Raw genomic sequence first — 15843 nt, 5'->3', positions numbered from 1 at the left:
AGCCACACTGTGGCTGCCATATTGACAGTTCGCTTTCACCTTCGTTGCCCGGAGAGATCGCGTAATAAATTTATACTTCCAAAGCTCTCCATCTACGAAGCAGTCAACGTGTGTGCTGGAAGTTTGGAACAACCCCAGTCCTCCCTGGCCCCATGCTACGACGGTATACGCCGCAGCAATTTAATACCCGTCTCCCTTGCGTCACGCTCTTGAACATTCTAGCTAGCCACCTTCGACCATTCGACCATTTGCCATAATGCCGCCATTGATATTACACAACGTCCCAGATGAGGAACTGTATGTTGGCGAAGACGGCATACAAAGACCGTATGCGATGCTGTTTCCTGGGTAGGCCACCTTCCGCGTGCATTGGTGAACTGATTTTCTGACTCTGGCAGCAATGACGGCAATCCCTCAGTACCGCGGCCGCGGAGAACCGTAGCAGAGACTGGATCATTTGGGAAATCAACAAGGAGATCGCGATCAAGAACTGGAACGCCGGCGGCCAAACGTGAAGATCCAACTCTGGTAGCCGCCGATGCCATCTTCTCGAACTTCCTGACCAGCAGAGCGACCGCTGCGCCCGAACCACAGCGCAATCCCTCATTACCTTCATCGGCCTCCCAGCCTAATCTATCGGCGTCAGGGGCCCTGACATCCGCCGAAGGCAACACAGGCACTACTGCGAGATATGTCCATAAAGAGCCTACAGAAGTCATCTTACGAGGCTTCAAAGGTACCCATCAGTACGCAGCGATAAGAGAGTATGAGCGAATTGGCGGACGAATATGTGAAGACTACCCGAGACATCCTCCACTAGAACAGCGTCGGTACAAGTCCGACTTGAGAGATCCAGCCACCCTCCGGACACATCCCATGACGGCGGAAGAGAAGGCGAAAGCGATGAGATTTGCCGGCGGCGAGCATTGGATAAAAGTGACATTCGACTCGACTGAGGGAGCGGAAGCAGCTGTTGATGCCTCCCCACAAACCGTATTAGGACATGTAGTCTACGCTGAACTCTATCGAGGCGTCCCTCCCACCTCTGATGAAGCGATCACAGTAGGAGGGTCAAGCCGCGCCGCGCAGACTGTAGGCACAGCTGCAGGTCAGCATGGACTGTTTGGGCCACCTCGACAATCCCATACTCTCCCACGGTCCTTCACAACACCGGCAATGAGCCAAGTCGGACGGGAGGCTTCCGTCACTTCCCCCACAAACTCCAATACATCCTCTGACACCGTCGAAACCGGTACCTTATCGGCCGGAACTACATCTTCAGGGACCGTCATTGGCCAACCAACGTCCCAATCTGCGGTCCAACCCACCCCTCAACCCCAGATGTCCCAGGTCTTCTGCCAACGTATCCCAACCGCCAGGAGAGCGAAACTCCTCCCAGCGGAAGAAGCGCTCTTACCTCAAAAGTCATCTTGGCAGAGAATAATGGCGCAAGTACCATTCTTGAGCTGGTTCAGTGGGGAGGTTATTGGGAGCCAGGTACCGAGAAAAGAGACTGGAGAGTTCGACTGGGACAGAGCTAGTATGTATTGGAGAACTGTTTATTGGTTAGATATGTGCACCGGGTGGTTCGATCTTGTAGCTGGCGAGAAGGAGGATTGAGCCGAAAGCTTACGCAAGTAGTATTTGCCGTGTTAAGTAAAGGTAAAAGGCAGAGCAGACGACGAGGGCACTAAGAAAGGAGATGTGTACTTTGATTAAAGTGGTGGTCAAGTTGAAGCCTGGCGTTTGGAGGGCAGTTTAATGGGCGTTTTCCGCAATATGATGGGAGCAATGGATGATCACATACATTTCAATATGTACAGTTATGTGGCCCACTGCAGATAATAGATACCCAATTAGTCGATGTTATGGAGCCGAAAACTCTTCCATGCCATTTGCGAACTCTCTCAAGAATTTCTCAGAACGCAATACTTGTACACGATTCAGTACAGTCTACTTCGTAAATTCAAGGGTATACAAAAACTATAGAAATACAAATTCCAACACCGTTATCTTGTCACTTCTTATACACATCGATATTCATTAATCAGACACTGCCCCATCATCCGTAACGCTCCAACGCCGTTGGCTACTACTCGTCCCTATTCCCATGGTATTGTCGTCTACATTTATTCGCTGTTCTTCCACAACCATTTCTTGAGACCCATCGCCCAGCTTTCCTCCAGTGGTAGATGGCGATTGTTCGACGCTATGGTGAGCCACACACTGTTCTGGTTCCATATTCCCCTCATCTTGAGGCCCCTCATCGTGCGCTACCGCCGTTCTTGGAGTTAGAGCATCATCCGAATTCTCTGGTGGCTCGTCCGAATCCACGCCCGGCCTCGGTAGGTCCAACGGGTCACAATCTGTAACCCTCTCCATGGGAGGGGGTGAAAAAGGCCTTACACCTCTCGAACGATTTAATACGCCGGTGGAACTAACATTCCAAGTAGTCCCTCCCTCAGAAAATATACTAGTTACGTCTGCGTCCCGGGCAGAAACAGCTCCGGCGAGGCTCTGATAGGGGGTTCCTTCTACGTGGAGGCTATCGCTCCTTGCCTGGCCACTTAATGGAGGGCCCATGCCGCCATCTTGGCCGCTGGATTCAGGGAGAATACTCTTTTGCGGAAGGATGCTGAAGATTTTAGAGTGGTTATTCGCGTGATTTGTCTCGATGTCCGTGTCGTTGGCGAATAAATCTCGTCCACGCTCTAGGAGCTCATCCAGGCCACCACCAGACCAACCCTTCCTCGCCAACGCCTCGAAGATGTCAACCTCCGCTCGAACCAAACCAGCTGTGCATTCGACTATGCCAACACTCATCTCCTGGCCCTCTTGCAATAGCCCCCTCGCATGCGCTCCATGGAGTCCAGTAAGCCCATCAAGTTGCCCCGTAAGCCTCACAAGATACTCCCTCAGCGCACCTACGTCCCTCTTCCGTTTAGACTGCAACCTCGCGCCCTCCTTCTCCATCCTCCTAATCTCACGGCTCATAACCTTCGCCTCCTTCTGATACCGCTCCTCTTCATCCTCCATTCGCCGCCTCCACTGATCTAACTCGCTCAGCAGCGGCACCTCGAAACTCCTATACACGGTTTCACTCAGAATCTGCTGGTGGTTGGCTATAAGCTGGTGGACGCCACTGGCAGCAAGTAAACTGTCGGCCGTACAACTGGAGCCCCCGACTTGTCCGCGGTGTACTGTGAAGCTGTTGGACATGCTTTCCGAAGAAGCGATGGATGGGGAGCGTGCTTCCTTTAGCCGCGCGCAGGCTTCGAGGGCGGAGCCAAAGCTAGAGGCAGAGGAGGATATGGCGGCGAGCGCTAGCCTGTATGCCTTTGCGGAGGATAAGAGGTCAGAGTATGCGGTCTGGGAGGCCTCGAGGTCTGCTTTCGTAAGGACGGAGTGCGGCGGTTGAGGAGGCGGCGCGACTGTAATTGAGGGCATAGGCTGGCTTGTCGAGGCATAGGAATATGTTGGCGACCCTGGGATGGGAGGGAGAGCGCTGGATGATGGTGGGCGGGAATTCGACGTAGTTGCCATGATGGCGGAGCGGGGGGTTCGAGGAAGGCGATGCGCAAAAGCTTTGATCAGGGTCACAATATGTAAACAGAGAATGTAAACGGAGGCCTGCTACAAAATCATTAGGGAACGAGATACGAACGTGGTATCTGATCTCTCAGAGATGGCTCGTGGCTATGAGGTTGGAGGTTGTCCCCTGACGCCTTCAGAAGGCCGCTTATCGGAACATAAACAAAGGCTAAGAAGATAAGAAGCTTTTCGGGTTCCCAACCTCGGTCACTCTATCAACCAATTAATTTGAAACCAACAAGTCTTCGTCTTTGGTCTCGACGTCCTACCTACATCCTAACATCACAATATCAACCAGTTTTGAGCTTTGCCTTTCAACGATTAATCCCGCTGCTTCCCATATTCAATTCCTCGAGAGGTTAACCCGTCGACATGCCTCCACCATCTGCCCTCGTGGTCCCCGCCGTCACGAGGCACACTGCAACGGTTATCATGGCTCATGGGCTGGGAGATAGTGGTGCAGGTAAGCAAATCTCTCTAGAAGACGTAGCTAAAACCTTGGGTTCAAGGCCCTATTTGGAGGTTCTGCGTTGGAGTGTTGAAACTTCTCTCTGGTCAAAGGTCAGGCTTTACTGACCTCCACTGCTAGGCTGGGTATCTTTGGCAGAAAACTGGCGCCGCCGCCAAAAGTTCGACGAGGTTAAATTCGTATTTCCAAACGCGCCCACAATCCCTATTACCGTTAACATGGGCATGCAAATGCCAGGTTGGTACGACATAGTAAGGGCCCATAACTCCGTGCGTTTTGTCATCATGGCACCCTCTACTCATATATCTCCTCCTTACGCAGCCTAGCTAATGGTATTCATATATAGACACAATTCAATGACCTGCAAGACCGCCAAGACGAGGTCGGAATTCTTCGCTCTCGAGAATACTTCCACAGCCTCATCAAAGCCGAAATCGACGCCGGTGTTCCCTCTGAACGCATCGTCCTGGGCGGTTTTAGTCAAGGGGGCGCGATGTCCATCTTCTCTGGTATCACAGCTCCAACCAAACTAGGAGGCATCTTCGGATTAAGCTGTTATTTGCTGCTACATAACAAAATCAAAGACTTCGTAGAGAAGGGAAATCCAAATAAGGACACGCCAATTTTCATGGGCCATGGTGATAGTGATCCCCTTGTGATTCCCGAGTGGGGCAATATGACAGCTGAAATATTGAGGAAAGACGGGTGGAAGGTGGACTTGAAGATGTACAAGGATTTGGAGCATTCGGCGGACCCGGAGGAGATTGATGATGTAGAGAAATATTTGAATGAGAGGATTCCACCGATCGGGGACAGGGCGACGCTATGACTACATAGGGGGTATCGGATAGACAGCTACGTGCCGATCTTGCTCCTGCTAGGTGTACTAGCCATGGGTTTATTGGGGTGTCGTTTGGTTCGGGGTACGCACAAGAAAGCGGTATCAAGGAAGAATAAAAACCATATGCAATGATTAGATGGGATGATATGCAATGAATGGCGCCTAGCAAAAATCCCAACGGCTAGAGAACTGTATAGGTACTTATTTTTTAGATGCCAAACACGAATGTTCATGAATACCCCTAATCCAAAAGCTCATCCTAGCTGCCAATTGTTTCCTAACTTTTAAACTACAAGGTCAAGTACCGCAACATTTCAAAATATGGAAATTAGACAAGTGCTGATCCAGGGTTTTATGGTGCTATGGTGCTACGGTGGTTTTCGATAGGGTGTCTTGTCGAGTTCCAACAAGACACAAGTTTCTCGAATGACTTGGTCTCGTAGACCTTAAGATCTGTAATATCCTAGGGAAGTCAATCAACAGCTAAAACATCATTACATTAGCTTGTAGTATGTTTCTAGGTGTAGAGCCCCGGCATCATGATCAAGTGAGGGCCAAGTCACAAAGAAAGAGCGGCTAGCCCTTATCATAATTGTACCGTTTTTGCATTGATCAGCTATCTTTCAAGATCCCGCAAAAGGCCCATATGCTCATCCATGCGTTGACCCATCCGAACCCACAAAACAAGCAAAATCCAGTCTCCCATGCACAACTCTCTTAACGGGTGTTTGCCTGAACCTTCATTTGCGCACCCTTCGCACCCTGCTTGCTCGTCAATCTTGAATTTTGGCCCTTCGCAGCACCCGCAGCGGTCTTTGCCTTCTCTGCCTTCTTGACACTCTGTGCAGCGGCACGCTTCTCCTTTCCTTCCTTAATCGCCTGAGCGCGCGCGGCAGAGCGGGCCTCGGGGCGCATGCTTCGGCGCTCCTTGATGACATCGAGGGAGGCACCAACGATAGCCCGTTGGGACTTGACGGTACGACGAGAGCGCTTCTTGGCTACCTCCTGTGAGTGGGGAGAGAACATTAGTTAGCATTTGTGTCTTCCCGGGCATGTCTTCTGCCCATTCAACAACATCTGAACTCCTGGCAGAGCGGTTTTGAGGGGGGGGGTTTCTAACCTCAGAGATACCCTTCTTGTGCTGTCTCCGGAAAAGGACGGTCCATGCGATCCGGCGGGGGTTCTTGCGTTGGAGGAAGAGGGATTCGGTTTTGCCATTTTGGAAACGGAAGATCTTGCTGTCGCCACGGACGTAAAGCTTTCCCTATTAAAATAATTCCATCAGCAATCCATTTCTTGAATTTCCAATTAACCCATCTCCATCTCCTTCCCTCGATTCCCGCCTGGACTGTCAAGCAGCCCTTTCATAAGTTGCTGTCCTTGCCATGCGTCGCTCGGGATCAGGAGTAGGTGGTAATTCGTACCTTTCCAGGGTAGATCTTCTCGCCGGAGAAGGTATCGTCGTAGGTACGCATTTTGGTGGTATCCGACGACTGGGACTGTGTTGTTAGTTGAAGAGTTGGGCGTTAAACTGTCGTGATGTTGCCGCCACATTGAAAGTCGCGAATTCCTGTGTGGGAGACGCTATATTTTCGCTTACCGCTTAGAGTTTAGCGCGACCCTAACACCCTGGCCCTCCCCTTTTCCATCTGGGTAGGGAGTCGATATGATATTTTCAGCCTCGTCAAGTTGGGAGGTTATGGATTCTGGTCAGAGCAATAGAAAGCACGATACTTCATAACAGAGAGTATCCGATGTTAGGACCCCTCTGTCCGACAATTCCCCACACTCGGTACGTCGCCCTAGCTTTGACAAGAGTCTATCACGTGATATGCATACATCGACGGTCGAGCAAACCACGGGCATATTTGCTTCCAACGTCGTCATATTCATATTCCTCTAAGACACCTATCCTGAGAAGTTTCCCGTCATCAGCAATGCCTGTCCCTACAAACTTCGGCACCGATTGCTTTCAGGCTTTGGAAGAGGCTTCGGGGACTCCTTGGACGCCACTCTTCAATCATGAATGCTCATTCCCTCCCGAAATATTCAGAGAAGTCATGATGAATTTGATCCGCAATCCCAATATCAACAGCCATCTGCTCTTCCGAGCAGATATATCTCTCAATGTACCCTTCTCCGCAGAAAACTTTCAGCCCCAGTCAAAAATACCTCCTCGAATCACGCATTTCAAGGGCTTCGACCTGAAGACTGTTATAGTCCGCACCATGATCCCAAGAAACGTTCTTCTCGACAAGGCGTTAGATCAGTCATGCTTATACTACGAACGTGTTCGAGATTCGGGTGAAATCGAATCTCTTGTGATATACCTCCCTCACATCTCTTCCGCTGCCGAAACCCCCTTTTACCATCCTGCTGTTCGTGGGATCGCTTTTTTACACAAATATAATCCCGCATCTAAAGAAGGCATCGTTTCAATATATTACTCCTTTTTTGACTCAGAACCCCGATCAGCAAAGCTTGAGCGGACTGCTTTTCATTTGTTAGAGATCCTACACAAGCATGGCAAAGGCAGCAATGCCGGATATGTGAAAAGGGTCCATCATGATGTCGTCTTACCTCAAGCCACGGTCCAAAACACCTATGCGAGGCTGAAGGCAAAATATGGAAAGAGCTTGTGTCAACAATGGGTGGAAACCACAGATCCGACGAAGCATGTCTTCGAGGATCTTGCAATCGCGGCATTCCTGGTCGAGCTTTGGGCCGAGATGTACAAGGGCAAGACTTTCCCTGGCTTTGTGGATATTGGATGTGGTAACGGATTGCTGGTCCATATCCTGCTTGAGGAGGGTTACGCCGGTTGGGGCTTCGATGCACGGGAACGGAAATCTTGGGGAGTTTGGAGTCAGAAGGCGCAAGAGAATTTGAAAGAGCTGATCTTGATTCCCTCTATGTTGCAAACTTCCAAGACAACAAACGCAACAACTGACTCTGGCATCCAAGCCAACGACACTTGCAGCCAAGGAGATACATATCACGGAGTGAGCATCCATGATGGGACTTTTCCAAAAGGGACATTCATTATCTCCAACCATGCGGATGAGCTAACACCATGGACACCTATCCTTGCCAACCTTTCCGAATCTCCATTCATCATGATCCCATGCTGTAGCCATGCGTTAAGTGGTGCCAGATTTCGCGCACCTCCACCCAAAAATGCGGGAGCTTCAAGTTCTGCGTATGCCTCACTCGTTGAATGGGTGTCCAAAATCGCGAAGGATGCTGGATGGGATGTCGAGAAAGAGATGCTGAGGATTCCGAGTACGAGGAACTCTGCGCTGATTGGAAGACGTCGAGTGGTGCCTTTCGAAGATGTAATCATCAAGGAGCTGGTAGATGCGCATGGAGGAGCCGCTGGGTGGGAAGAGAATTCGTTGAAACTTATCAAAAAAGCATCGACAGGGCATTGAAAGCAATCAGAGGCCTAAATATTGCTGAGCCTTCGGTGGCTATTCGCTTCTCGAGAGGATAACTAGCCTTCCTCGCTTCGGGGAAACCCGTTCGGGATTATTATTATCGGAGTTTAATTGAGCTTTGCTTCCCAAGACTTCAAGGTCCATTTGAGTGTCTGCCATCAGCCACTCTCGATGGGAAGGAGATTCAGAAGCCTCGTGTGGTTTACTTGCATTTCTTAGCTGGATTCTTGCATTAGATGAAGGGAATAACTTACTCGACGGCATGTTTGAAATCCGTGTTAGAAGTCGATAAGGATGGATAAAAGCCCACTACCTGTAGTAGAAGTTATTGTTATGGATTGAGGTTGGATGCGAAGCTCTTGATCACGGACGCTACAAGTGCGCGGTAGGCCTGGGATACAGGGCACCGAGGCCTGGAGCAAAGGCCTGGGGATAACAGGGCTTGCCCATATCCCGCTTTGGGTACCCACATTACTGAACCAGACCCCTGGGGCTTGACTCCAGGCTCTGGCTACTGAATTAACGAATGAGGCCTTGCGCAAACTGGGGGTCCAGTTGCTGAGCATGTTTGCAAGAAAGGACCATCGATCCTTTAGGAAGCTTCATAATTTGTGAAATATTGGAGGGAAGGAACTAGGGAGGGTGGGGGGGAAGGAGCTATAGGAAGAACAACAAAGACCTGCAAGCCCGGGACAGCCGGTAGATCTCCTAGCCCAGCTATATCCTCCTATCGTAATAACTTTGCTAATGCTCTATCCAGATTTTCGCTGTATATCAACTTCCCCGTCAACTCTCTGTTTAACAACGGGGTAGTCTCAAATCCATGTTTTTGCTATTATATGTGAATTCTCACAGTTTTCTAATTTAGCTTTAAGCCTGCCACACTTCATCAAGTTTTATGGGGCATTAGTGTGCTTATTTTGCGGCCCGCTCGATAGGTCCAAGTCCAATATTCGGATTACATGCGTCGTCTATGATGCAATTTTCGCATCACGATTAGACAACGCACTTTCATTTTCCATCTATAGGCCCTAAGACATAACGATTGCCTGTAGCCCGGATGGATAGAGGCTTGCGGATAGGCTGTGAGCCCAGCACGGATGGACCGGCCGTGAGACAAGATTCTCACTCAATCTCGATTATTGAAGCTCGTCGAATGCCCTTTTATTAAAATATTTCTATAATTATATATACATTCCGTTGCAGTTGATGAGTCAGTTGCCATCCTCCTCCTAGCCTTGTGTAGTTCCGAAACCAAGGTTTCAATTTGTGACAACCCCCACCAGAAACAAATTTAATTCAACTTCAAGCAATTTCATTATTATTTACATACAAATTCTGCACAGAATGAGCGCTTCCTTTGACGATTTCATCGTAACTGGAATCCATGTTGCCTCACCTCCGGAAATATGATGACCTTTTCGCCGCGTTCCCAGCCACTCCCCTCCTAATGGTCGAAAGTCACGCGACGCTGCCAACAGCCACGTTAAAGTTCCTTTGCGGATCCGTTGGAAGCACTGGAACCGTATCGGTACCATACCAAAGGATTGGATCCGAGGCTGGTTCCAGCATCTCCAACCAATGGCTCCACCAACTTTCGCTTTCGCCTGCCAATATTTGACTGATGGTGGCATAGGCGTTGGCGAGAGTTCCGTACTCGTCCTGAAGAGCAGACGTGTCAGAAGCATCATTCCCATAGAGTTTCTGAGCAAAGGATTGGAGTGCCAAATTGTCGAATATATAGCAGTCAGTGAGCTGCTTGAGTTCGTCCAGCTCAATGATTGCACTGCCCACAATATGGTGGGCATAATTGCTAGCTGCAGTTTTGTCATTCTGCTCGACCTTTTCGATGAGGTGGAGGAGATTGAGCACTTTATGAGCGTGTATTTGACTAGCCTCATGGTATGAATTGCGTTCCTCCTCCCGTTGCTCCGGGCTGCAAACACAGGCGGGTGATTGCTCTGTTCCAGTTGGGCTTTCCGATTGAGGAATTACTGATGAGTCTGCTGGGCTCTCTAGTGATTCTCCTTCAAGGGGGGCAGGTTGTAAAGGAGTAAATTCGGCTGCACTTGGGTCGAAGATATTGCTCCAATGGCTAGACCCCGGCATTGGTGCCATTGAGCTGGACCCAGTAGTTCCCGGTCCTGGGTGAGCAGTGCTCCGGATCGCTAGCTCCAGATTAAGCTCTACCCAGCCTCTATTTGTAATGCCCCAATTGGGACTCTGGGGAGACGGAGAGTTGTGATAAGCTGTGGTTTGGGTGAATACTGGAGGGCTTTCTAACATGTTTCTTCGTCCCGTTGAGGAGTTGTGGGAAGCGGCTCCTGCCATATCTGAGGTTGTCGGTGAAAAGCGTAGCTAGATATTTGTGGGACTGAAGTAATTGTTTTCCAAAAGCGCGAAGAGTACGATGCCTTCGATGAGGTTGAGATATCCAAGTTAGAATTTGCTCGGAGGAGGATGGGGAAAAGCTACAGAGAAAGCCATCTCAGCAGAGCTTAAGGCGCTCGATATATCGAAATCCCTGTGCCCTTACCGTATAGTCTATCGATGAATGGCAATCATGATGAGAGGAAGTCGTCATAACTATTGTAGGCGTGCCCTAGATTTCGGGGTCCAGCAGGTTGGGTAGGCTACCTCGCTGGAGTGTGGGAATCTATCGATGCCCTACAGACTTGGTGTAGACAGCGGCAACACTAGGCTGCTTTGGAGGTCTCAACCCTTCTAGGTAGTCTGCGGGTATCACTGGTGGATTTGGCACATTTAGGGCGAGTAGGGCTACCAATACATGGCATCTTGTCGGACAATACCCTTCCGGAGCGGTGACATTGTTATTTTAACGTCGCGGTTATATTGTTAATAGCTATGGCACGCTTGTGAAGAGTTGAAGTAGTCAAATTGCATTTCATTTGGAACAAGTGAACCAACCCGAGTGCTCCTTCCGTTCCAGATGCTTAACATCTTCCACCCGGTCCTCCCAGTGTTTCCACCCACGTCCAGAGCCCATTCTTGGAATATCGCAAGCCAACAACATTTCAAAATATTTGTACGCAAAGTTGGGTCCGTTTATCCTCATGTAACGGTTTCCCTGTCCGCAGCACACTTCGCCCTATCACCTCAGTGCCTAACCTACCCTCCTAAACGGCTGATACGGCGTCTTTGTATCACGGATAAATTCTCTACTGCCCCTAAAATATATCCTGCAATACTCTTCTTTTTTGCCTTCAATCGAAACTCGGGGTTGCTAATCATGTGCTGTTTACTATCAAATACCGTGATCCCTCCGAGCTAGCATCAAAGTTTAGCTTTGCGCCACTTCGCGTTCCAGGCACTGTCAACGTAAAACTGCATTGGGGCCTGGAGCCTTCGACGTGTCACTACACAGAGACAAGAAATGATTCGATGTTAAACATTTCGCCCTTTTTTTTTATAGCTAAGGCAAAGAATCCAGCATCACGGACTGTCACAAACGCATCGCAGTCGTTGACAGAGAGTTGGATTCGCTCCATACTCGACGAGTGGAGGCTGGGGAGCGACAGGAGGTGTAGTTACTAGAGCTTTAGAACCCCGTTATGCTAGAGTGCCAGTTGAAAAGGTATGTAGTATGAAACGTGCAGTTTCAAAGAATCAATGGGGAGAAATTTATTGTGAACATACCTTATATGACGATTCCATAGCAAAGGGGTACTTAGGTAATTCAGTAACTTCTAACTTTGAGCTTTGTCAAGGTTACGAAATGTTACTTCAACTAATATCTATGTTTCGTGAGTATTATAAACCATGAAAATACTAGAAGTACCAAAGTCGAGGCAAGCATATAGTTAAAGATGATAAATTTAATTCGTAGTACTTTATATGTACAATCGGTTCTAGCACGTGATCGTAATAGCCTGGCTTGGGCCTATATAGCTTTAAACACTTATAACTTAGTCAATTTAAAAGCTATTAATAAGCTAGCTATACCAAAAGAAAGCTCTATTAGTACTTTGTTGCCCCTCCTTTATTTGCAATACAAGCGTTTAATCGACGGGGCATACTATCGTTCAACTTTGTAAGATAATTGCCGTCAATCTTTGGCCACATCTTAGCTAAGGCATCTTCCATATCCCTAATCCCCTTAATCTTATGTCTTATCTTAGCAATCTTATCCTTAATATACTTCTATAGATTCTCAATTGGAGAGAGATCTGGCGATTGAGGTGGCCAATCTAGCGTCTTAATCTTGTGCTTTTCCCAGAACGCTTTAACTATCTTTGCAGTATGCCAAGGAGCGTTATCCTCTTAGATTACTACATCTTTACTATATTTCCGCCTCATCTTTCGATAAAAAGGTAGAAAATAGTCCTTACAGACCTCAATATACCTTTGCGCGGTCATTCTCCCTCCCTTCTCAATTATCACAAGTGGCCCCATCTCATTCCTACAGTAACAAGACCAAACTCCAATAGCTGTACGTCCAGATTTGAATGTAGGCTGTAGGTTTTTATCCAAATACTCCTCTCCAGGGCCCCTTGTCACATATACAACTGTCCCATCTTCGCTAATAACAAAGGTTACCTCGTCCGACCAGCACACCTTATTAAAGTCCCTTCCCCTCTGTTTTTCTTCCTTACACCATTTGTTTCTCTTTTTTTTGTTTTCGGGACGAAGGTAAGGCTTCTTGCGAGGCTTGCGCTTTGCTTTGCCGTAAGATTTGAGGATTTTTCGGACTGTAGTTGTAGAAAGTGTTGTCCCTGACTTGCTAGGCGTTCCTAGGACTTTAAGAGTGTCTTTTGGATAATTGAGTGCATGACGAAGGAGAGCTCTATCGTTCCGGTCGGAGGTTTTTTTGGAAGTACTGAGTCGAGGCTTGCTTTCAAAGCTTGGGTTATTGGTTTTCTTGCAACGGTCGATAAAAGAGGCTATTGTCGAATAAGGGCGAGTAAATCGACTTGCTAAGGAGGTAATCGACTCTCCACTATCATATCTACCCCAAATCTCTGCTCTTTGGATAGGAGATAGTTCCCTTCGAGTTGTTTTGCGTACTCTAGCCATAGCTAAAGTGGTTAAAGTTAGAGTAGGTAAGGGATAAATTCAATTAAGTGGGGTAGCGGGGTAGGTGTAGCCTAGTAACTAAGCCGAAAACGGCTGGAAAGATTACGATCACGTGCTAGAACCGATTGTACCTGTGACATACTTGACTACGTGTACATCACTCCTGTTCTGATATGTATCTTTGGCGACTACTCTACAACCCTGTAGATAACTATGGCAGATGATTAAGACCATAATAGTCGATCCCCACAGCTCGGGTGCAAGGTAGGTATATTTACTTGATAAATTCCAAAAAGTTTTATATGCCTGCTACCAGTAACCCCTAGGTATCTGCTTAACCAAAATATGGCTATGAACATAGCCCGTGAAGGCTTTGCAAAAGTTCAGCCAACTCTACATATTGATTGACGATAGCCAATATTATAAGATCAAGATTAAGAGTTATCAGATGTACAAGTAGTAAATGAAAGAGCCGGAAAACTACAAATAGAAGAGAGTAATTTGACGCTATCGATAAAAAAGATGGCTACGGCATTCAATTCCCGTGAAAATAACAAATAAGATTACGTAGTATGGATATAAAGATAAGGATGATACTGTGTAGTATAGTATAGACATGAAAGCAATATGAATAATATTAAATAGGGTTAGCGCATTGAAAGAAGTAGAATATGGGGCTTCTGCAAAGGATCTCGTCGTCTGCACTATAACGGGGCTACCGTATGCTTCCCGTTCTATTTGCAATGAATAGTCTTAATAAATTTATTTCGGTATCTATAAAAGGCTCTAGAAGTGGTAAATTAAGCCACTTTTTATTAGAGTAAAAAACAACGGATTAAAAGGGGTATATTAAAAAAGAGGAACATCATAGCAAACGAGGATATGTTAGCTTACAAAATGCGGTAGCTTGGAAAATCATTCTCATCACGATTCCTTAGCCCATTGTTTCCCACTCCATAGATTCCCCGTCGTCCACAACCAGTAGTCCCGGCCTTTGATTAACCACACCATGAAGCTGGGCAGCTGGTATCCCATCGCCGCACCAACTCCCTTGCTCTTGCCAATCGGCACCATTTGCGTCTCGCGAGTATCCTCCTTGTATACCCGGTCCTCACCAATGGAGCTTTCCTCCTTCCCAGCACCCAGCAGCAAATCACGTTTAATATTCGCGCCGAGGACGGGAATAGCGTTAAGGATGAGATGGACAGCAGGGCGTGCATAAGATGCCGCATCGCCGACAGCGTAAACACGAGGTCCGGCGTTATCGACACGCAAGGTGGAGGCATTGGTGTCAACACGGCGGTCTGCTGTTAGGAGAGCTTCTGGGATGAAACCGGTGTTTGGCGTCGTGCCGGTTGCGGGGATGTAGAGATCAGCATCCAGCGTCTTCCCATCCTCGAGTGTTAACGTTGTCTTGGTCGAGACGATGTCTGTCCCTGCGCCATGTGGCGTCACGGTCTTGACCCGCGCGTTTTTGACGACAGTCACGCCAACTTTGGCAAGATAATCTTCAGCTGTCTTCGCAATGGCAGGTCGAAGTGCGGGCAAAATATTGGAGCCAGCGGTCACGACAGTAATAGGGACCTTGGGGTTCGCTATCTTCGAGCTGAACCAACCGGCGCGGCCATTCAGGAACTCGCCGAGCTCACCAGCGGTCTCAATGCCCGCCGGACCTCCGCCAGCAATGACAATGCTCTTCGCAGTTGGTAGTGCTTTCCGGAACGCAGCCCAGTTTGTCCGCAGGAATTCGATGTCCCGGTTTAGACCAAGTAGTGGCGAAGGCGTGGATGCGCCAGTAGCGATAACAAGAGCGTAGAAATCGACTTTCTCGGTGTTGCCTGCCGCCGAGCTGACAGAGATAGTTCGGTTGGTATGGTCGAGCTCCGTTGCTGTGCCATGAATGAAGCGGAAGCTGCCCTTGGGGTATTGCTCAAATGCTTTCGGGATGTCGATGAAGAGCTTCACTTGAGGGAACATGCCGTCCGATATCAGCGCACGAGGGCAAGCAGGTCGACACATGGCCTGCGCGGCGGCGCTAACAATAATGACTTGGTACGAGAACGACGCTTTGTCGGGCAGGTTGGGAACAACATGCTTGAGGAGATAGTGGGCAGTAGATACACCGCCATAAGAACCGCCGAGGACGACCAGATTCTTGTTCTTTTGGGATTCCAAAGCAGTGGTGGTGTTCTGCGCCATCTTGACGCTAGAGTCAGAATTGATCGGGATATCAATCGCGGAGCCAAACGAAGGCCAGATAACTGAGAAATGAACGATATGCTTAAAGGTGCTACCTGCCTACCTATGTAACGATTTGACGATGTAGCATCTAGGAATAATAGTGATGGGCGAGTTTGGATCTCGGCCTCGGCCACAAAACGATATGCGAGTGCTCCCGGACGTGAGACTGTCTAACCTGTCTAAGCCGCCGCGTGGAGTGTTCCTACCTTCAGGCCACATACAGCCTCTAA

General features: G+C 48.5%; 7 protein-coding genes across 7 annotated transcripts; 3 read left to right on the top strand and 4 right to left on the bottom strand.

Moving 5' to 3' along the window:
* Positions 1-256: 256 nt before the first annotated feature.
* On the top strand, positions 257-1620 carry BP5553_00967 (Uncharacterized protein; the record flags this gene model as incomplete). Its single annotated transcript, XM_032009590.1, has 2 exons — positions 257-348; positions 399-1620. The coding sequence occupies 2 exons, from the start codon at positions 257-259 to the stop codon at positions 1618-1620; spliced, it is 1314 nt and encodes a 437-aa protein (XP_031873644.1).
* A 423-nt stretch (positions 1621-2043) lies between these two features.
* Positions 2044-3543, bottom strand: BP5553_00966 (Uncharacterized protein; the record flags this gene model as incomplete). Its single annotated transcript, XM_032009589.1, has 1 exon — positions 2044-3543. One exon carries the CDS (start codon positions 3541-3543, stop codon positions 2044-2046), a length of 1500 nt encoding a protein of 499 aa, XP_031873643.1.
* Positions 3544-3963: 420 nt separating this feature from the next.
* Positions 3964-4889, top strand: BP5553_00965 (uncharacterized protein; the record flags this gene model as incomplete). Its single annotated transcript, XM_032009588.1, has 3 exons — positions 3964-4054; positions 4181-4311; positions 4407-4889. The coding sequence occupies 3 exons, from the start codon at positions 3964-3966 to the stop codon at positions 4887-4889; spliced, it is 705 nt and encodes a 234-aa protein (XP_031873642.1).
* A 729-nt stretch (positions 4890-5618) lies between these two features.
* On the bottom strand, positions 5619-6376 carry BP5553_00964 (60S ribosomal protein L24; the record flags this gene model as incomplete). Its single annotated transcript, XM_032009587.1, has 3 exons — positions 5619-5906; positions 6022-6165; positions 6326-6376. 3 exons carry the CDS (start codon positions 6374-6376, stop codon positions 5619-5621), a joined length of 483 nt encoding a protein of 160 aa, XP_031873641.1.
* Positions 6377-6838: 462 nt separating this feature from the next.
* Positions 6839-8332, top strand: BP5553_00963 (uncharacterized protein; the record flags this gene model as incomplete). Its single annotated transcript, XM_032009586.1, has 1 exon — positions 6839-8332. The coding sequence occupies one exon, from the start codon at positions 6839-6841 to the stop codon at positions 8330-8332; it is 1494 nt and encodes a 497-aa protein (XP_031873640.1).
* Positions 8333-9799: 1467 nt separating this feature from the next.
* On the bottom strand, positions 9800-10669 carry BP5553_00962 (uncharacterized protein; the record flags this gene model as incomplete). Its single annotated transcript, XM_032009585.1, has 1 exon — positions 9800-10669. One exon carries the CDS (start codon positions 10667-10669, stop codon positions 9800-9802), a length of 870 nt encoding a protein of 289 aa, XP_031873639.1.
* Positions 10670-14296: 3627 nt separating this feature from the next.
* On the bottom strand, positions 14297-15571 carry BP5553_00961 (Uncharacterized protein; the record flags this gene model as incomplete). Its single annotated transcript, XM_032009584.1, has 1 exon — positions 14297-15571. The coding sequence occupies one exon, from the start codon at positions 15569-15571 to the stop codon at positions 14297-14299; it is 1275 nt and encodes a 424-aa protein (XP_031873638.1).
* Positions 15572-15843: the final 272 nt, after the last annotated feature.

This window comes from Venustampulla echinocandica (genome assembly GCF_003357145.1).
Source record: "Venustampulla echinocandica strain BP 5553 chromosome Unknown scaffold_0, whole genome shotgun sequence".
NCBI classification, from domain to species: Eukaryota; Fungi; Ascomycota; class Leotiomycetes; order Helotiales; family Pleuroascaceae; genus Venustampulla; species Venustampulla echinocandica.
This window is presented reverse-complemented; position numbering and strand designations above follow the sequence as displayed.